This window comes from Chamaea fasciata, unplaced genomic scaffold, assembly GCF_029207755.1.
Source record: "Chamaea fasciata isolate MVZ Bird 193981 ecotype frontalis unplaced genomic scaffold, bChaFas1.0.hap1 SCAF_3, whole genome shotgun sequence".
In the NCBI taxonomy this organism is placed as follows: domain Eukaryota; kingdom Metazoa; phylum Chordata; class Aves; order Passeriformes; family Sylviidae; genus Chamaea; species Chamaea fasciata.
Genome location: NW_027094088.1, coordinates 972,921 through 994,123, shown reverse-complemented (window position 1 = coordinate 994,123; position 21,203 = coordinate 972,921). Strand labels below are relative to the sequence as shown.

The 21,203-nt window shown below is 51.7% G+C and overlaps 1 protein-coding gene and 1 long non-coding RNA gene across 6 annotated transcripts in view; one reads left to right on the top strand and one right to left on the bottom strand.

The window, feature by feature from the left end:
- The window catches only part of ATL2 (atlastin GTPase 2), a 36,277-nt gene extending 31,918 nt beyond the window's left edge, over positions 1–4,359 (bottom strand). For 3 of the 5 annotated variants that reach the window (XR_010719825.1, XM_066177659.1, XM_066177660.1), the window contains exon 1: positions 4,179–4,359. Coding sequence is in view for 4 of the 5 variants with exons in the window: in XM_066177659.1 (XP_066033756.1) it covers positions 4,179–4,302 (124 nt within the window). In the remaining variant the exon portion in view is untranslated. The remainder of the gene's footprint in view (positions 1–4,178) is intronic. The other 2 variants (XM_066177662.1, XM_066177661.1) reach the window with 2 other exon arrangements.
- LOC136286273 (uncharacterized) lies at positions 1,744–20,299 on the top strand. The gene is made up of 4 exons (XR_010719826.1): positions 1,744–2,267; positions 3,507–3,624; positions 16,598–16,786; positions 20,013–20,299. It is a non-coding gene; the product is annotated as an uncharacterized lncRNA (long non-coding RNA).
- Positions 20,300–21,203: the final 904 nt, after the last annotated feature.

Genomic DNA, 21,203 nt, shown 5'->3' with positions numbered 1-21,203 from the left:
TTATTCGAGGTGGTGCTGTGACACGATTATTGATTTTAGGGGGAGCTAGGACCTAACAGCTGTTGAGCAACACTCAGTGATGGTACAGGAGGAGTTAATGGCCTCTCCAGTAACTATTCCAACCTACCCCGTGCTTTATTTCCCTGCACAGAAAGCCCCTCTGCAGGCAGGCACAGACCATCCACAGCCGTACACACAGACCCTGTCACCCAAGCTGTTCCATGACTAAAGTTCAGAAGCCACCAAGAGTGACATGTGCGTGTTTCCACTGCTAATGATGACACAGCTAATTAAAGGCCGCTCATTACAGGTGTGCTGGCACTTTTACGACCTTGAGAAAACTATGCAAGAGCCCAATGCTTTGAGATTATTAAAGGACACGGTGGTGAAAACACAGAAAGCTGAACTCAAAGAAAACCGAGCAGTGCTGGGAGGGAGAGAGACCAGCCCTTGAGCGGTAAAGCAGTGTCATATCCTCAGCTTCAATCTCTGGGCTCTTCTAAATTATTCAAATTGCAATGCTGCCAAACACAATCAAACTTTTCCTGACGCTCAGAAGCACTGCTTTTCCTCCCTGTAAATCATGGCAGGTGAGTTGTCACCCCGTATCTCCCAGTTTATAGTGCGGTTACATTTCCCTATCTCTTAGCTGCCTTGCAAATCGAGCAATGGAAACCAATCGTGCCACACGGCATCTGCTAGGTTTCGTTAAATTGTGCCCAGTCCAATCGTTCCGCTCCCGAATTAAGTGAAGAGTTACACAACAAAGACGTTAAAATAGTTCGGCGTTCCAGCGCAGCGCTGAAAACCTCACATGATCCAGGCGAGCGTTCGAGGCAGCCCGACCCTCCCAAGCGCCGGGTGTCCCTGGCCGGGAGACCGCTCCCGAGAAATACCCACACTTTGGGGAAGACACTGCGCAGGCTCCGGCACAGCCAGGCTGAGCACCAGCCAAAGCCGCGTCCCGTCCCCACCGGGGACACGCTACCGGCACAGCAGCGCTGACAGCGGAGCGCACAGCCCCAGGAGGGGGCCGGCCCGGCGGGATCCGTCGGCTCCTTGCCCGGGCTGCCCCCTCCGCCGGCTGCTCCCCGGGCCGCCTGCCTCCGCTCCCGGCGCTGTGAGCGCCGCTCGGGCCGCGGCTCCTCACGGGGCTGGGGCACAGCCGGCGCGGCCCGGCCGCGGCGCCCCGGGAATAAGGTCACCCACAGCGGCCCCCGGGCCGCCCCCGCCCCGGCCGCAGCGCGGGAGGCCGCGGAGCGGGGGACGCGGGGTGACCCCGCCGAGGAGCAGCGGCCCGGGCGCGGGGGCCGTTGCCGCGGTGTCCCCGGCGCCCCTCGGGGGCGGGCGGCCGCCCACGCCATTTTGAGGAGGGGGGAGACACGGGGGGGGCCTTTCCCCCGGCGCCGCGCGGCTCCGCCGGGCCGCCCGGCCCCGCGCTCGGGGCGGACCCCGCGGGCACGGCCCCGCCGCCCCCCGGCGCTGCCGCCGCCGCCGCCCGCGGGCCGCGTTACCTGCCGGGGCGGGCCGGTGGCGGGCCGGGCCCGCGCGCCGCGCCGCGTCCCTCGCCGCCATCTTGTCCGGGTTTAAAATTAACTCCCCGTGACGTCAGAGCTCCGCCGCCAGACCTTTATCGCCCGCCGGCGGCGCGGGGGGCGGGGCCTGCGCGGGCAGGGGCGGGGCCGGAGACCCCGGGGCTGCGGCGGGACCGGGCGGCGTGAGGGGCGGGAGCCGTGAGGGAGACACACAGACACACAGACACAGGGACACGTTCACACAGAGATCCGGACACGCACACGGGCCCGGCCGCCCGGGCTGAGTGCCTCCCTCACGGCTGCCGTGGAGCAGCGAGCAGCAGGGCACAGGGTGAGGAGGCCTCCAGGCCGCGCAAAACACCCCCTCAGGCCGCGCGTCCCCCTCAGGGCTCCCTCACGCCCTCGGCCACGGCTCGCTGGTGTAAAGCACGCAGCCAGACCGTCACCCGTGTGCTGGTGTCCACACCTGCACCCTCACGGCCCATTCCCAGCTCTGCCGGGCCCTGGGGACAGCCAGGGGAGCGGCCGGACCGCTCCGCATCTCCAGCCGTAACTCCTCGCTCCAGCACTGCTGCTGCTGGAAACACCCAGCGGGACAGCTCTCAATCAGAACGAGCCACACAACTTTCCGAGGAACCAAACATTCCTGCTCTCTCTGGCGGTTTGTAAGAGCCTTGTTCCTCTCAAGCCGAACTGACCTTGCTTCAGCATTTTAAAAGGCCAGCTGTGAAGGTGAGCTGCCCTCACTGCACAAAGTTTTTAAGTCTGTGAGGTTTCCTATTGCTAAAGGTTGTGTAAACCTTCACAGGCAGATCGGTCAGTATGACCTTGTCACTTGTTAGAAGAACACAGTGCCCAATAAATCATCATGTGGAGTGAGCAACAGGCTTGCAAAGCCCCACTTCAGCGTGGCAATGCTCTCTGTAGAAACCATTTTTCTCAGTTTTTAGCTCTGCTAACTTAGGCCTGGCGAGGCAGCTTGGGAGTGACAGCAGTCGTAAAATCAAACAGAGTTTGGTTCTGCCAAAACGGAGGTGGAGGGAAAGCTCAGAAGAGATTTTCAAAGTAAAAACCAACTAACTATCACAGAGGGACCTAAAACTGCTTTCCAAACCTTGCTTTCCTTTACTGCCAAAGTAGCACACGAGGGGTTTCCTAACACAGGGGTTCATCACACCTCCTGCTGTGCTTACACTGGCAGCCCTTGTGTCAGAAAGTTTAACAGCTACAACTGAAAAAGAAATTGAAATGTCTAAAACATGCTGCAATCACAGCAAGTGAGAACTGCAGAAGGATACAATGATTAAACTATTATATATTCAATTCTAGTTATGACACTTGGATTAATAAAATGTGCAGTTCTGTAAAAGAACATTATTATTGTACATTTACATCAGCATAAATAGAAGCAGGATTCAACCCCTTTGTACAAAAGCACTCAAATGAATGCTAGGAAAAAAACCCAAAATGTTGCCATTGGCCTTTTGCAGTTTAATATCCTCTATTTATTTGGTGAAAATGAGCTTGTCCTTCTAACCTCACACCAGGTGAAGGAAAACCTATCTTTCCACGGGAAGGAAGGCAGAGCACACTCTGTATACAGAGGTATTTCAGAGATACTCAAGCAGTTGGGCAAAGAGAGATAGCTTGAAGTAAAACACTGAAAGCTGGAAACCCTCTTAGCTGGCAAATTTAAGCTTCAGCAGCTCAATATCCAAACCAAAAAAAAAAAAATCAGGGAAAAATGTCACAATACGAAAGAAGTTTCCTAACCCTGCTGTCAGTAAACAGCCTTGTTCCTGGTCAAGTCTGGAACAGTTTATGCAGAGAAGAGTTTGAAATAGTGCATGTTCAGACAGATAGATTTCTGCTTCACCCAACAGGATTTGCTGCTGCTGTAATGTGAGAGCAGGAGTCAAGAACTTGGAGGTCAGAAAGCTCAGCCTTTATTCTGTCCCCTTATGTTTGCAGGAAGGAAGGAAGGAGGCGTTTTCTGAGCTGAGGATTTTGCTATCAACATCTCTTCTCCTGGCTGCAAAGGTGCCCATCTCCACCGCACTCCCAGCTACATTCCTCTGAGCCAGGCTAGGTAAGGAGTTAGGAGGGAAACTGCCTAAGCTGGCTGCGGATTTGGCCTGCAAGGAGCTTGGGGACAGCTGTGCCAAGCACAGGCAGGCTGTGGTGGGAAGGGATTGCTGCAGCAGGATGCCTGACCCAGCAGTCCCCTCAGCCACCAAAGTCACAGTTTTGTCCTGGATCTTCTCCTGGATTTGGCCACGCTGCTCTGAAAACTGTTGTCTCTGGTCTGTCTCAGGCCTGCCCCAAACCCACTGTGGGCCAGCCAGCACCACCAGTGTCCCCATGTAGTGAAAGCAAGGCTGCTCAGCCAGGCTGCTGGAGAGCTGTCCCTCCCTGTGGCTGGAAGGGAATCAGAGCCACCACAACATCTCCTGGGCATCCAGCATGGCAGGGCACTGGCCAGCTCCTGACCCGTGCAGGCAGAGCAAAGGCTGAACCAGACCTGGGGCCTTTATGCCTTTCCCTATGAAGTATTTCTCAATCCTTATCAGCTAGCCTGAGCAATGCAGTTGGATTTGTTTAAAGACATCTGCACGATGGCAAATCCTGAAGCCAAACACCTACCTGAGGTGTGCTGAGCACCACTCCTGGGCTGGGGAACAGAGCCCACCTTGGAGGGCTGAGGGTCCTGGGATGAGCTGGAGACGTCTCCATTGGTGCTTCTGCGCTTGCCAGCCGCTCTCCTCATCTGCCTCAGGCTGTCGAGTCCCAGCTAGTGACCGGGGGATTCCCTCTCCTCCTGCAGGCACTCAGGAGCTGAGGACAGAGCAGGGAGGTAAAGGTGGCTCTTCTGAAAACCACCCTGTCCACAGCAACAAGGCACCTCCAACCCTCTGACTGCACTTGCTAGGAGCACCCAGGGCTTCCCAAGGAGTAAAACTGGGCAGGCAAGGAGAGGTCAGCTCTGCGGGAGTGAGCCCGCGCTGGGCACAGCCAGGGCAGGCAGCGGTCCCCGCCCTCCCACCACACACCACCGAGGGGCTGTGTCACTGAGGCAAGGCCGAGATGTCCTGACAGACTCCCGCTGGGAAATCCGTCCGCATCTCGGGCTTGTTCCCACAGGCAAACACGTGCCCTCCCGGAGGTTGGAAATGCCCTACAAGGCACCTCGTCTTGCTTTTCTCTGAAAAACACCCAGGCTGCCGTACCGCAGCCCAACTACTCGTGGACTTCATGTACTCACAGCTTCCCACCTCTTCCAGCTGGAGCGCTCCTCCCTATGCTCAGTGCCAGCAGCTGCTGGAGGATGTGCTGCTCCCCGAGCCCCTGCCCACTCCGCAGCTGGATCCTCCCTTTGGCTCCCTCTTCCCAGCGCCCATTCCTGTGCCCTGCCCACACGCAGGAACACGCTGCTCGCTCCTGCCCGGGCTGGCTGATGTTTGTCTCACCACCCCGGCAAAGATCTCAGCCCCGTAAACAGGCAATCTTGGTTTCCTGGACATTTTTTTTTCCTGGTGCTCGCCGTTTCCCAAGGGCATCTGTCTCAGATTCGGGGCTGCCCTCACTTGTCACACGGGTGATCTAAAAGTTGCTGTGCGTCATTAGAGAGTACTCAGCACAGCCCCGAGCTTGTAGCTACCTGTGTGTGTCCGCATAACCTGCGGCTCACCCAAACAAAGCCAAGGTGAGACACGGCATGAATCCCAGCCTGGTTCTCCTGCAAAGAACTCCAAGAAAGCAGAGGCATTTGGGAGCAGAAAACAAATTGGGAAGGAGGGGAAAAAACATTTTACTTAATCTTCTGAACCTGAAGCTGTCCCCCATGCTGGGCAGAGATGCCTTTTTAGCTGGCTGCAGGACACGTGCTCGAGAGAAAGCAGCCCCGCCCATACCGCTAATTTATAGCAAGGTGAGTGGGAAACGTCTCCTCCTCCTCCCCTGGTGGTGACCCAGGAGCTGCTGCTCTGTGGAGGAAGGCGGAAATGGCATTGAATTTTAGCTGTGAGAGCAGCTCGGAGCAAGTTGCTAGGCACCAGCTGCAAGAATTGCCTGCAGGTGCTCTTGCAGGAGAAGTTGGGCCGGTTGTTTGAGCTCTCCGGTGCAGCCAGAGTGGCAAATACCTTTGGAAGGGGCATAATCCGTTCTCAGCCTGAAGGAGCTATTGCACAATCTTCCCGGGATTAAGGGTTTAAATCTAGGGAGTGTGTCACAGCCGGGGAAAGGGCAGTGGGCAGGCTCAGGAGTCACACTGGGCTGGGTGGCTCTCTGGGCTGGTGGGACACAGGCTGCCCAGGGAGGTGACAGTCTTGCAGGGGCACACGAAAGCCATCTCCCTTGTCCTGGCCTGTCTTATCAGGGTGACTGAAGTCTTCAAAGCATGCAATGCCTACGTGGTTTTCTTCTGCTCCTGGAAGCCAAGCTCCATAGCCAGCTGAAGCTTTCATTGCAAGCGTTTGCTCAAGTGAAGTCCTGTCATTTCAGTCTGCATAAACACGGTGAGATTTCCATCTCACTCTTATGCAAGAGCACAAGACGAGGCTGTTTTTAAAGTCTGGCTCAGACAGTGACTCCTGGGAAGGCTGCAGTGCTGCTTGGAGTGTCAGTGTGCCTGCAGACCCCAGGGCTGCCCCACTGCAGAGATGCCCCTGTCTGCAGCCAGCCTCACCTGCTGCCTGCTCTGCATCCCTAAAAATGAGAAGCACCTCTGGGGTCTGGATCCCCTTGCTGTCATTTCCCAATGACCTTCCAGGCCATCAAGGCCACCCTAAAGAAAGAGCTTTCCCACACCCCCAGACTCTATCTTCTAAACCTCTTGTCCTAGAAAAGGAACAATTGACAGCTCCAGCTGTCACTGTGACACCCATCAAATGTCTTGCAGAGACAATCACGCCAGCCCCTGAAGTCACACAGCCTCTTTCCAAGAGCTGTGTCTGTTTTTCTGGTGCAAACAGCAAGGCTCAGGGGAGGAAGAGTCCCCACATACTCCCAGTGCTTTATCTGCATGGTGCAGAATGCAAAAATCAGGGACAATTTCGGATGGAAAGTACTCCACCATCACAGAGGCCTTAGTGGCAGTTCAGAGTCTCACCAGGAAAAAACGCTGCAGAGACATTCCATTCTTTAATGTGGTAAAATCACACTGATTTAGCTTAGCGTGCTGTAGGTATTTACCAGCAAACGCTCCTGTCAGCACTGGCCGTGGGTTTCAGAGGAGGATATTTGTCCTTTTATCATAAATGATCTCTCATCTCACAAGCCAGCTCCTCCCATACGGGGCAAGGCACCACCATGTGATCCTGATGTGAGGTGAGCAGCACAGCTTCACACCTGGGGAGGGTGTTTGGAGTTGAGCCCCGTGCAGGCAGATGTGGCTGCATGGGGGGTTAGCAGTGGTTGCCCTGGCATGCAAAGGGTGCTAATCACACAGCACAGTTTATTTGCATCCTTTGCAGCTACATGACTGGCTTGCTGGGTGAGACTTACAGGTCCTCACAAGGACGTGGGTGGTTTATTCCCAGGGTTTCACATGCTTGTTTTCCGTACAAGTCCAGACTGGCAGCGTAGAGATGAGCTGTTCTGAATTCCCAGAGCAGAATGTGACCTGCAGCTCTCGCTGTCCTTTTCTGGAAGGCAGACCCCTCCAGCACAGGGTCCTGCACACACCCTTGGATGAGGCTCCATCAGGATAGGATAGGTTGGGATGTAATTAAGCCTCGTGGTCACAGCTCACTGTACCCAGCTCAGGAGAAGCTTTGGACTAGCACAGGCTGCCTTGCCAAGGATTTGGGTACCTCAGAGACAGAGGAGCTGCCAGTGATGGCAGCACCAGGAAAGCCAGGTGAGGTGGGGACCTCCTGAGCTTCCCCACCAGTACCAGGGGCTTGGAGAGGGTACCTGGGGCAGCAGCACCCTTCAGGGCTGGGATCGCTCCTGTGCTCCCAGTCAGGCCTGGACATAGGCTGTGATCCTTAACACACCAATGAAACTGCTGCATCTAGTCTCAGGTGTTGAAGCAAAGTCTGGGTCTGAGTCTAGACAGGAAGAGCAAGACCAGTTCTGTGGTCTGTGTTTGTAGCTTCAGGCTGGCCCCTGGGCCGAGCTAAGGACACAGAGTAGAAAGTGCCATTTAATCTGGCTGGATTAACGTGTGAATTTAATTAGATCTCATCTCTTCTCAATAAAATCTAGAACATGCTGTTGAAAAATCACATTTAATCTTCCTCCGAGACTCTTTGCATACATTTGAGCAAGGAACTTGCAGCACAGGGCAATTGTAATGAAACGAGAAACCAAGTTTTAGCAAAACCCAGAGGGTGGGGCTGAGATCAGCATCCTGTCATCTTTGGATTTGTGAATCTGATTCAGAGGCTGTCCTGCCCCCTCTCCTCCAGGAAGACTGTACAATGAATTTAGGTGCTGTCCTGTCTGATCACTCCATGGCAGCTGTCCCTGCACCCAGTCAGCCACAAAAAGCACAGTGTTGCAGTGGCTATGATCACATTTGGGTAGTTTGACAAAAAAGGCTCCAGGGGCCCATCACAAGGAAAAACATAAAACTGTTTGGAAATATTAATCAGGGGGATATCACCAGTTTTGTTCTTTTCAAGTAATGTTAACTTGCAAGAAATAGAGAAATAGTGAGAGAAGGAAAAGGGGACAGCAAGCCTGGCTGTAGCAGAGGGCTGGAAACCAAAAGGCAAATTCATTTGAGATCCAGGGATTAAGATCCAATCATTTGACCTCAGATTAAAAAGTGGATGAGCACAACAAAGGATAGCTTAAAACATTTGGGAAAGTGTAAAGGAAAATCAAGTGGGATTAAATAACAAAACAGCTGCATTAAGCCAGAATGCCTCCCTGATCACAGGCAGCAGATCCAAGTAAGGGATGCCTCAAGCTTCCTCAGTGCCATCCAGTCACCTCCCAGCATTTCTATTTCACAGCCACCCTCTGAGTTAAATCAAAAGGAACTCGCCCTGCCCCACACCGGTTTGTTGCTTGGATTGAGCTGCTCTCCCTCACCCTCAGGGGAGCACGGCCACCTGCCAAAACCCCTTATTAGGAAGAAATTATCCAGCAGAAGTAGGCTAGCTAGCTGTAAATGTGTGCTCGAGGACAGGAATCCCAGGACAGTGATGCTCCGGCTCTGAGTGCAGTGTGGCTGCTTCCCAGCTTGGTTTTGTGAGCTTCCCCCACCGGTGTGGTTTCTTTTCCTGGGCTTGGCCTGTGTCTCCCAGGGAAAATCATCCAGCTCCCTTGAGTGAGTGCTTACTTGCAGCCAGCACAGGTCATCAGTAGCCATCCCCACAGGTTCCCTGATGTCCTCCAAGTGTCCAGTTTCCTCCGCAGCCCCTTTGAAACCATTGGCACAGGGCTGTGCCATGGGTGTCAGGCCCAGGTGGGCAGCACAGCCCGGCACTGAGGCACTGGCCCAAGCCCTGTGTGCTGCTCAGCAGTTCGTGGCAGGCCACAGCTCTGCCCCAGCCTTGGCTCCACTGCAGCTTTTGGAAATGCAGAGAGCAGGCATGGGCTGGGTGGGTGGATGCTGGGTGTCCACCCTGCCCAGGTTCAGTGGAGAACCAGTGTCCCTGGGACAGGCACAGTTCCCTGCTCACACAGACAAACAGCAGCCTTCCATCACTGTGGCCAAAGCCACCTCCCCTCTGCCACCATCCTACAAACAAACAGGCTGTGTCCTTGTGAGTGCCTCTGTCACTGGAAAACATCTTGCAGTGAGGAACCCCAGGGCTGGGAAAGGCCTGAGCATGGGACTGCCCAGAAGTGTGTTACTGCTTTTCCTTCTCCTCCTTGTGCAGTGGACAGTGATCCTGTTTTTCCAGCAGCCCCACTGCCAGCTGCAGTGGCCTGGCAGGCGCAGTGACCCCGAGTGATTATTTAACAGCGGATTGTATAACAGAGCAGACACTACATTTCTGTCTCTGACCTCAGCCCTGGGACATCTCCCACCCATAAAACTCCCAGTCTAATCTTTCAGACCTCAGAGGAGCAGCCTTAGGCATGTGACACCATCCTTCAGAGAGGGGTGACCAGCGGGGACCAGGTAGTTCTGAGCAGGAATGGGCTGCTCAGCACATCTCAGTCCCACAGAAGGAATAAGAGGAGGGAGCCTAATGCTCCACAAAGGCTCAGGTTTGGAGCCCAGATCCTGCTGAAGTGCCCCAGATGACCCTGCAAAGTCCCTCTGCTCCCCACTATCCATCTAAATGAAGCACTTAGCCTCTCCATTCATAGTGAGCTCTTTCAGCAAGGTGAAGATGGATGAGCTGGCCTTGAGCAGGGCAAGCCAGCTCCAACAGCTCCCCTGGGTTCCAGTCACACTGCCTCTGGAATCTGGGAGCAGCTGAACCCTTGGACGTACTCCAGAAGGGGTGGACAGTGCCCAGGAGCCAGTGGAGAGGTGCCTGCTGCTCTGAATAGTCCAGAACTCAGGACATACCAGCCTTGTGCTGCTGATGCCCCACAACTGTGTTGCTCTTCCATGGGGCTGAGGAGACAGTTAAAGGCAGTGGCCTGAGCCCTCAGTGGTCAGGAGGATGCTGTGGTGTTTTAAGGAAATGGGCACAGGCAGGCCTTGCTTATCAGTGCTGGGCACGTGCCAGGTGGCTCAGACCCATCTCATTCAGAAATCCATCAAACCCATCCAAGTGAGCTTCTCCTGAAGCCTCACTGGAGCAGACACCACAAGGAGGTTGTTTCTGAACTTGACTTCAGCATGTCCTGGCTCTAAGCATTCCCTTTCAGCAGGACTTGGCGGGTGTGAGCAGCCCCTCCAGGATGAGCATGGATCTGCTGGATGTTGGGGAGGACTAGCAGGGCCACCAGGCTGGTTGAGGTCAGGGAACATTGCCTACAGGGAGAGGTGGAGACTGCTGGCTTGGTTAATTGGGAAGGAGAGGAGGTTGGGGTGATTTAGCAGAAGCCGACAGTGACTTGGCAGCTAAAAGGGAGGATGAAACAAGTTTCTCCAGGAGGTAAGTCAGCCTGGCTGGTTCAGGGCATTAGGAAAAACTCCTTCCCCAGAAGGGTGGTGCAGCCCTGGGACATGGACCCAGAGTGGAGGGGTTCTCATCCTTTCAAACATTCCAGCCTTAGCTGCTCTGACCCAGCTTTGGCAACAGTCCTGCTCCAAAGGCTGGCAGAATCTGAGACTCACCAGCACCTTCTCTGAGAGGCATTTCTGCACCCAACTGAGCCAAAATCAGCCTCCTGCCTTGAGCCATTTGTGCCAACTTCCATCAGACACTGCTCCTGTACAACTTACCAAAATGTTCCTGCTCAGGGGTGCAGCAGTCCAGAGAGGATTTCACAGCAGCCTGAGCTCAGAAGCACACAGCTTACCAACTGCCACGGCAAAAATAAGTCCAAAGGGCAAGTCCAATATTTAAAATCCATGACTTGTTCCACAGCTGTGCCGGGGAGGCAGCTGCTGCAATGTGGGTCTAACCATTAACCAGGGGGTAGAGAGATGTGATGCTCCCTGAAGAACAGGGTGCTGTGCCTGAGCTCTGCATGGGCCAGCTCTGGGAGATGCTCCTGCAGGATTCCCACACTGAGTCTGGAAACTGCTACCATGTCTGACCCCTCTGCACCCCTCAGCAGCAGCCAGCTCTCAGAGCTCACCTGAAACTGTGTTTGACCAACTCCTTGGCAGGGAAGGAAAGAATAAGAAGGCACATTAATGCATTTTTAATAGGTTACATAAAGAGTTAAGTTCAAAGCTGCCTTACAAACAGGTGACACAAGATGCCAGTGCTTCCACTGAGAGGTGAGCCAGGCCTTTCATGCAGAAAACATTTTGCCTGTCTCAAAGGAAAATTGTCCTTCCCTTGAAGGAGACAAATCTCAGCTGGAAGCAGCATTTGCTAGGAGTATTTTGATTTTTCAAAGCTGGTCTAGTTCATTTACAGGCAATGGGGAACTGGATGGGAGCAGGTCTGTGGATCCCTAGAGCCTCCTGTGTGTGCCTGGTGCCTGCAGTGGTGCTGCTGGCAGGGACAGCCCTGCCTGGCCCTCACCCCCTGGGTGATGCAAGAGGTGCCTTTGCACTTTGCCTCAGTGGGACAGCAGAGCTGGCAGGAACCCGCGCGGGAGGCCGGGGGTGAAGGACCAGGCTCACTCAGCACAGGGCAGGGCGGGGAACTGCTCTGGGCAAAGGCTTTGCCCAAGGAGTGTGTCAGGGGCAAGGGCTCCCTTATCACACACTCACGGGCTGTGTTCACCAGGCTGCTCCTCCAGCTGCCTGTCAGCTGGAGTTTCTACCCTGCTCAAAGGGCAGGGGCTCACTGGGGCGTTTGCCATCTGATCACAGGGATGCAGCAGCCTTTCATGCCCAGGGAGAGCTGTGTGTTCCCCACATCACATGGACCAGGGGTGTCCTGGCATGGAGCAGGCTGAGACCCCGGGCCCCAGGACAGCAGGACAGGTACCCTGGAGTTCACTGCCTGACACAGCTGTGGCAGAGGGAATGCCAGCAGCTGCCCTGCATTTTCAGTCTGCTGCTGTCCCCAGCAAGGCAGCAGGGACAGCACAGAGAGCAGCCCAGAGTCTGGAGACACAGGGCTGCCAAAAATGCCAAACCAAGGCTGGCTCTTCTTCTCCCCACAAGCGTTACAAAATCCATGGCTGAGTAAACACCGAAGAGGCTGTGACCTCTGGCTCTAGGCTGACCCTTGGAAACATGTGCCCCAGCCTGAGAGAAAGGAGCATAAACAAACGGAAAACCCAAAAGGAGCAAATCCAGAAGGAAAGCATGGCAGGAACAAGCCCAGCTGACGCCAAGAGGGGAGGGCAAAGGAACAGCTTTCCAACAGGCACTACTACACAGCTGCTCCACGACTGTTGCAACATTCCTGTTCTGAAACCCCAGCTAAAGCCAACTTTTCTTACGTGAAATGGGGACAGAAAACAGAAAGAAGGTGGAAAATTCCCAAAATAACCTGCACGGTTAATGTGGTGTCAAACAACTGTTTTGCTCTGGGTAGAAGGGGACTGTCTCCAAGTCTGAAGCTGCCCCCACCCTCTCCCAGGAGTGAAGATAACACGAGGGAGTCCAGAGAACAGCTAGAGCTTTGACAGCCCATGGCTGGCAGGATGAAGGCTTTGCCTGGCTCCTGCTTTGGCCCAAGGCAGCCTCCATCAGTGTTAGGGCTTCTCCTTCATCTGTGTCTTCCTTCTGCAGCCCATCATTATGAGAGTATGTGCCCACAGCCTCTCCCTCCCACCCCAGCCTCCCTTTAGGTTTTCCCACTGGTTTTGCCAATGTGTCAGTGGCAGTAAAGTCGCTGAAGGCCGCCCCACACACCCCCTATGGTCTGAGCATCCTTCCAACCCAGCTCTGATCTCCTGCTCTGTGCGTGCTGAGAGGGGGTGGCTGCACCTCGTGACCCTCTGAAAACAGGCTCCTCCTTGAAAAAAGCCACCAGAGCTCATCAGGTAGGCAGGGCTTGCTGCTCCCTGCGTGGGGGAGAGCTCCAGACAGAGCCCACAGGGCATGGCTCTGCAGTGGCACCATCCAGCAGCCAGGCAGGAGCCGGGCAGGCAGACACAGCCCCACCTCTGCCATTATTCCCCTGATGCCTCCACCGTGGGAAGTGGGACAAGCAGAGCCCAGAGGAAAGTCAGGAGGAAAGGGAGTGGGACCCAGTCCCATCCTCTCCCAGGTAAACGTTTGAGGCAGTTGTCTCACCCCACGGGGGACCCTCTGAGCTCCACCCATGTTGCTGTGGCAGTCACTTTTTCATGCCTTTCACTGCCTCATTTAACGTATTTAATTACTACTCCTCAGGAGTAGCATTGCTCACATCTTTGGCTGTTGGATCCCTTTCCATTCTGTCCCCAGTGGAAGCAATCACACTTGTCTTGCAAGATCTGTTCTTCCTAAGCCAGGCTGCCATTTATCCTTTATTATTGAGGTATCAAAGGCATTTGCACATGTTCAGAAGCACACCAGCTCCCTCAAGGAGGAGGGATGAAATATCACCTCTTGCCTGATAAATTGCTTACACAAGTGGAATCAACCCCAGGTTTCTGGATTATCCACTGGGGCTCTTTTGCAATGCTGCTCTTGGGAAAAGGGCTGCGGAGATGTCTTAGCTCACACCCCGGGGCTGGTAAGACTGCAGGAGAGATTCAGACATGGAGTTTTCCAGCTTGGATGCCTCTTGGTCACCCAGAGGAGATTGCAGAGTCAAGGATGGGTTTCTGCAGAAGCAATCTTACACACTGCCCTCTCCAAAGCACAGCTGTGTTCAGCCACGTGTGGCTGTGCCCTACACAGTCTCTCTCCTCACGCACAGATAGCTCAGCAAATTCTGGGGTGGCCATTCTGGTGAATGAGAGTCCAAACTCAAGCACCTGGGAGCCCTTCTGCACGTCTTGGCAGGTCCTTGAGGGTGATCCAGCGCAGAGCTGCGGGACAGCATCCCATGTCCCCAAACAGCCCTGGAGCACGAACCAAAGGCGTGTCAGGTCTACTTCAGAGAGTCTGTCTAAGGTTTCACCGTCCCCAGCTCAGCAGAAGCCAACACACGCAGTGCCCGGCGCTGAACCCGGAGCCGAGGGACCTGGATTTCCTGCTGCCACCTGCTGTCCCCTGTCAGCAGGGCAGGCCCTGCCCCAAACCCCAGCCGGGATCCCGGGGAGGAAACTGCAGGACCCACTGACCCTGTTCCCTGTGAAGCCCCAGACAGACCCAAAGCCTGCAGATGAACACAAACACAAAAGCAGTGGCCTCTGTGTCCTGATTCTCGTGGCTACAAGCTCCAAAACTACAGTTGTGCCTGATTTTCTCCCTGGAGGACACAGCCCTGGGGAATAGGGGCCCACCTTTGCTGTTAGCCAGGCCCACAGGGGAGCTTCCTCCCTGTTCACTCAGCCCATCACTGGGAGGGAAGGAGACAGCTGCAGACATGGAAGAAATTATAATAATAATAACAACAGTTTCTATGCCTGCTGCTTTGAGATAGTAAGTTTCCTGCTTCAGTTGACAGAAAAGTAAGTTGAGTGGATGCCCGATCATATGATCAGGTGTCTGGTCCAGAGATGCAAATCAGGTAGAATGCTGCAGAAACCTGACAACAGCAGAGCTGCAGGTGCTTGGTCCTGAAGGACCCTGCCCTTTCCTCCATGGCAGCTTTCTGTGTGTCAGATAAATGGGGCAACCCAGGATTTTATCACCTGGGCTGTGCCTGGCATAAAGGGAACTTGGGACTGCACATCATCTAAGGCCATTTTTTCATTCTTTTTAAAAATACTGTATAATTTATTTCTAGGCAGAACTATAGGCCCTGAAAGGAACCAGGAGAGGGAGGAGAGGCAGAAGTCTCTTGTGAAAGGTCTGCAGAGAAGTAGTTAATAAATGTCTTTGTGGCAACAGCTGCCTTATACTTCACTGTGCTCATCTCCTCACTCTCACCAGATTCCTGGCAGAAACTGGCACCCCCTGGCCTTACAAACCCTGCAGGCAAAACCCAGGCCCAGGTGGGTTTTTCAGTGCCACCTCCACACAGTGCACAACCAGCCCAGTGACATTCCCCAGCAAAGTCTGGGCCTGTGGGAGGACAAGGACAGGCACCTGGCTGTGTACCTGTGAGGACCAATGCAGGCTCCAAGGTCAAGCAAGCTGCAGGGGCATGCTGCTCCATTTCATTAGGAAATCAGGTGGAATTGGCAAGAAAACAGGGAACTCGAAGATCCTGGGCCTCATGTATTCATCACATGCAAGCCACGTGCCACACAGCTACCTTGTACCAAGCCCAAAGCTATCTAAACTGCATAAATAAAATCCATTGTGCCACAATCAACCTACCAGACACCTGTGTGTAAACTCAACCAGCCTGGCTCTGAAAGCTTCTCTGCTTGACAGGCCAGCAGCACAGACTTTGCTGGCCGCTCTGTGCTGCTGCCACAACCAGGAGCCAAAGGTGTGCTCATGTTCCCCCTGCTCCTTTGCTCAGATAAGAGTGGTATCTCCCAGGTGAACACAGCTCAGCCTCTCCACCCACCCTTCTCCCAGATCCCAGCAGGGGAACTTGTTCTGGGCCTGGAAAGGACACAAAGCAAAAGGCAGCTGTTATCAGCTTGGCCTCTGTGCTGCACAGCCCTGGGTACAAGGCTGATTCAGGGTTATTGACAGGGTGTTTGGCTAAGGGTAAACAGATGCCTCAGCAAGCTGCAGGACAAGTGTGGACAAGTGTGTGAGCTCCCAGTGAAACCTGGAGCAGCGGGCAATTTGGTTTTAGGGCTCTTTTGCACTAAAACCTCAGGGCAGACTCCCCCCTCCTTGTCTCAGGAGCCAGCCTCCCAGCTGGCAGGGCTGAGCTCAAACCACACACACAACTCAAGGCAGGCACTCAAGGAGTGACCCTGGAATACTCTGTAGACAGTCTCCAGCAGGAACCAGGCTAATGCAAGGCACAGGCAGTGGGGAAATGGGGACTATCAGCATCTCAAGAGGACTAAAAGATAGAAGCAGCTTAAGTGCTTGCAAAATGGCTTAAGAGCAGCTTCACATGGAAAGTGACTGCTGCTTAAGCAGTTTAAAGACAAGCCCCTCTCAAACATTGGTCAGCTATGAGCAGCTTAGTGCAGGAAGGGCTCCTGCCAAGGCTGCTGTGATGGCAGCAGGCCACGGGAGAGAAACAAGTGTCCCCTTGGGGCAGAGCGTGTCCCCACACACATTTCACACTGCCCCGATGGAGCCTTGTCCTCGGCCAGATGTTCTCCAGAAAGCTCTGCAAAGCAGAGCTCCTGGAAAGCTCAGTCTGCTTTCAGCAAGGAGGCTGTGCTGGCATTCTCAGGCCAGGAGCTCCAACTCTTTCTCTTTCCTTCCTGCCAGTTTCAAAGAGTAAGATTGGCTTGTGTTGTCCTTGAATCCTTGAATATCCCTGCCCTGTTTCTTGGGAATTTTCAAATTGTGCAGAAGACAGAAGAACAAGCTTCGTTTGGAAGCTTTGGGAGATAAAAAGGAAAACCTCAATTTCTTTTTTTTTTTTTTTTTTTTTTTTTTTTTTTGTCAATGGCAGGGTGGTCAAAGGTGGGAGCACTGGAGGTAATGGCAGGGGCAGACTGAAGCAGCACTCACAACATTCATGTTTGTTCTTTGCCTGCGGCGAAGAAGGCAAGAGGAGCAGGGTGGCACTCAGCTTGAAGACCTGGTGAAGTGGTATCACCTTATTTCTCCTGAGAGAAACCTGTCCTACAGACTACTTCAGGTAGGGTTGGTTGTTACTATTATTATTATTATTATTATTATTATTATTATTATTATTACGTGAAAGTTATAGCTGGAAAAAGCAAGACTAGAGAACATGTTATTTTGAAACAAATCAATAGCTCAGTCCTAATCTGGAATCCTCTGGTTAGCTCTCATTGCTTCATGTTAGAAGGGCACAAAAAGGAGGAGTTAGGGGCATATAAAGGACCTTTATGAAGACACAGATAGGTCTTTGCCCATACAGCAATAAAAAGACACAGAAAAGCAGCACAGAAATCTTGGGTAGGGGGAACATATTTAAGTGTAACTAAAATACTCCAGTTTGAGCTCTATCCTCACAACTCAGGAGTGTGTTTTGGATTTAAAGTGCACCCCAAGAAGATGGGAGAACTGAAAGTTCTGTAAGTGGGATTCCCACCTTCAGCTACTGAAGTTTCAGGTAACTGTGGTTCAATCAGAAGCCATGCAGCAACTTTAAATAAAGATTACCAGGTCACTGTCTGACCAGGCTATTTCTTAGACACTTCTGAAGCCTTTTGACAGGATGCTTATCTAAAGCTCACTGATTTAATCTGATTTAGCAGTTACAGTGCTGTGGTTAACAGAAAATAGAAGCATAATCTATATTACATGCCAATCCCTGCATCCATGCCATTCAATTTAAAATGGCCAGAAGTTTGCACTTTGCTGACAGAGCAAGCATCACCTAAATACAAACTGTGCTTCCTGACATATCCAAAGGCTACTGTATTTACAGCCTAAGAGACAGAAAATGTAGGATTTTCAGCAAAAAGCACTCTAATAACTTCTGGCGGCTTATTTGACTACTACCCACTTGAATTTTGAATGGAGCGCAAACAATTTAATTTTTTTGGTAGCTCGAAGAAAGATGAAACCACAAATGGAAAGAAAAGATGGCAAGAGAAAATAAACAGATAATGGCTTATATGAAATTGAGTAATTACATCCTGCATTGTGCTCCAAGGGCCAACCTCAGCCATCCCCCATCCTACAATCCCACTCTAGCCTTTAATTCTGAATACTGCCGTACTGCCCCTGCCAGGATTAATTTGTTTTCCTGGATCCCAGATGCTTTGGAAAAGAGGGTTAATTATCTTGCCATAGCTGCTGGCTTCCTGGCACATTCCTGCAGGACTCACTGCCTTCATGAAGACCCACTCAGGCTGCAGCTGCTCCAGGAACACCAGAGAAGGAAAAGTTAAATAAATTGTGCCAGAAATTAAGACCATGCTTCAGCAGCTGCAACAGTGAGGAGGAAGAGCAGGGAAGCCATCTGAATTCATGTCTGGCTGGGAAAGGGCAGGACAGGAAGGCTTGGCACAGGGCAGATAAAGCTTTCTGAAGACAAGAAAAGGGACTGAGGTTACTCCCTTCAGAGAGCCATGGTCAAAGCACAGCAGAAGTAATCTGGCTGCATTAGGTTCCTCCACATGCTGTGAGAATTACAGTCCTTGGAGGAAGAAATCCTCTGTTTTTAACGAGGGCAAGGCTATTATGCATTAGGAGACTAAACAGAATACAAATATTTTGCTCTTTTAACTTGATAATGCAGCTGTCTAGGAATGGATTGACTCTTTATCAAAGCAGATGCCTTAGCAGTAGAACGTGGGGGCCTCATCATCCCAAAAACCCTGAACACTTATTTGGTTCAGGTTATTTTTAACTGACTCTGCTTGTAAGGAGCCCAAATGGCACCCTTGAAACATCACATTATCACAGGAGTGAGCACATCTGACCACCCCTCCCCACAAGTGTCAGTATTAACGTGCAACTGGGAAGATACTTGAATTTCACAACGAATCAGTCATGCAGCACACTTCTCTCTGACTGGTTAGACATAAAAATAGACATAAAGGAGACATGAAACCCTGGAATGGCTAAATAACCCACTGGTAGCTACAGGTGTGGGAATGCGAGGTATTTTCAAAAAAAGGAACACGCAAAAGAATCCCAAATATGTTGAAACACCTCCCTGAGATGAAAAAATAATTGAGCAAAAAGTGTTCATGTTCCCAGGCCTCGATGCATTATTTAACAGAAGAGACTGAATGTCTCCTGCTAAGCCACCAGCACATTCAAACAAGTTCAAGAGCTGTTCACAAGAAAACACACAGCAGGAAAAGGAGCAAGTTGCATTTAATTACAACAAAAGGGTTTCAGCCAGTAACAAGCCAGCTTGCCCCAAACATTATCCCTTTCTAAAGGACAGACTCAGTGACACCACATCCAGTTGTATCATCCCTTTCACAAAGCAGGACACCCAAACACGTCCTCCAGGGTTTCTTTTAAATCTTCTCTTTCATCACCCTAGCAACACACTCTGTCTTGCTGTGGTGGTATAGAAAGTCAAAAAACAACTCTTCACACTTCTTGCACATAAGGGAAAATAAATATAAACAAGAATTAGAGTATCATGAGAAGAGGAACAGATCTCCACCTCAATACATCTTTACCCCCCATGAAAGGTGATCAGTTGGAAAAACAAACAAAACCTCACCCACAAACAAAACAAACAGTGGGACAGACAAGAAGATAATACATTGTGAATGAGAGCCGTTTACAAGCAGGGAATGTGCACAGCAATGTTCAACGTTTGGCTTGTATGACTTATGCAAAAGAGACAGGAAAAAAAACCCTGCATTAAGAGACCTTGAAGGTTTAATTTTAATCTAACAAGTATGGTAATAGCACTGCCAAATGAGAGACAAACTTCACTCACGCCCTCTGGAGCAACTAATTCCCACCTGCCCCACTGTTTGGGCTCTGTTCTAAAGAGCAAGATCAAGAGGTGAACACAGACCTCGCGTGTGGAAGAAGACCAACCTCACTCCTTCCTGAGGACAAGCATCCACTCTTGTAGGCCCAAGAGAAAACATCCTTTTCTTTCAACAGCAAAACACCACCAAGGAATCTTTCCTGTTGTCATGAATACATGCATAAGATGATTGTTTCGTGGAGAAAGAAGCTTGCACAGTTCTTCAGTCTCCTCTCTTTTGTGCCCCACATGGCACAGGCCACACATACACATTTTGTGTATGGGCCTTGCAGGTGCTCTCAAGTCCTCTGTGATGTACCCAGAACCATGCTCCATTTGATCTGGGAAGACACAGGAAAGATGCCTTTCACCTGAACATCTTAGGCACTGAATGATGTGATCCACTGAGGACACCAAAACATTAAAGTGCATTTCTTTTTCTTTTTAGATGAAACCTGAATGTTTTAAGGGTCACTCATGCCACACTGCAGTTTGAAAACAGACTATTTCCAATGCTCAACTACAAAACAACTTCTGGAACGACATCAATACAACCAGCAATGGAAATTATGAGAGAAGAAACAGGCTTCCACTGAACGTTGATAAAAGAGAAATGAGAGACTGGGAGAGATCTTTTACAGTTAAAACACTCAGCAGCACAGAGCATTTCACTAGCAGCAAGATATGATATGGCACGGGGACTTCTGTGCTGGAGCTGTCTGGAAGCATTTCTGGGGAAAGAGCACTGAGGCTGGAAGAGTCTCAGCAGTGCCCCTAAAATGCAAGTCTCTTTTCCAGAGGAGAATAACCCCAGACAGGAGGCTGGGGTTATTCCAAACCCTGTGCTGAAAGAGCTGCCAAAGAGCAGCTGGTTTTCATCTCCCAGTTCAGACGTATCAAAAGCCTGATGTGAATACCTAAAACACTCATTACCTGACACATGAACAACATGGAGGTAGACAGGGCAAAAATGAATCATTGTTGATGAGAAAGCCTGAAGGAGACCTGACACATTTTCCCTTGTATGATAAGGAATATTTGCCTTGAAACTAAGAATGGGGGAAATCCAGTCTGTATTGAAAGATGTGCCATGCCCACAGCCTGTAAACATCCTACAACACAACCTTTCCAGGACAAGCACTCTGCACCAATCATCCTGCATAAAGGATGGATAGAGATAAAATCCATACAGGCAGAACAAAGAACTTGTAGGATAAAGCATAAACTAGCTGATAAAGTCACTTCTCTGTGATGACCAAGAACAGAACTGAAAGAAGCCCTCAGCAATCCACTGCAAATTCAGAAAGGGGAACACATACAGAGCCTAGGACAGCAGCTCCCAGTCTCCAGTGCTTGGATTCCCATTTCTGGGGGCTCAGCCCAAATAAGACACAACTCCAGTTCCAGAAGGCAGGTTTCAAAGTACTGGGACAGAACAAGCGGTCTTCTCCAAAGTGAGAGATTTCTCACCTCAGTAATTTCACATCACATAATCAGTTACTTTACCTGAATCCCACTGAGATCACCTCAGCTTAAGCTACAGACAAGCCAAGATTATTCACCCAGTGAATCCTTTCATGGTCATAATAGATGTTTAAGATAAATCAGAAGAAGAAAACATCGAATTAACTGTCCAGGA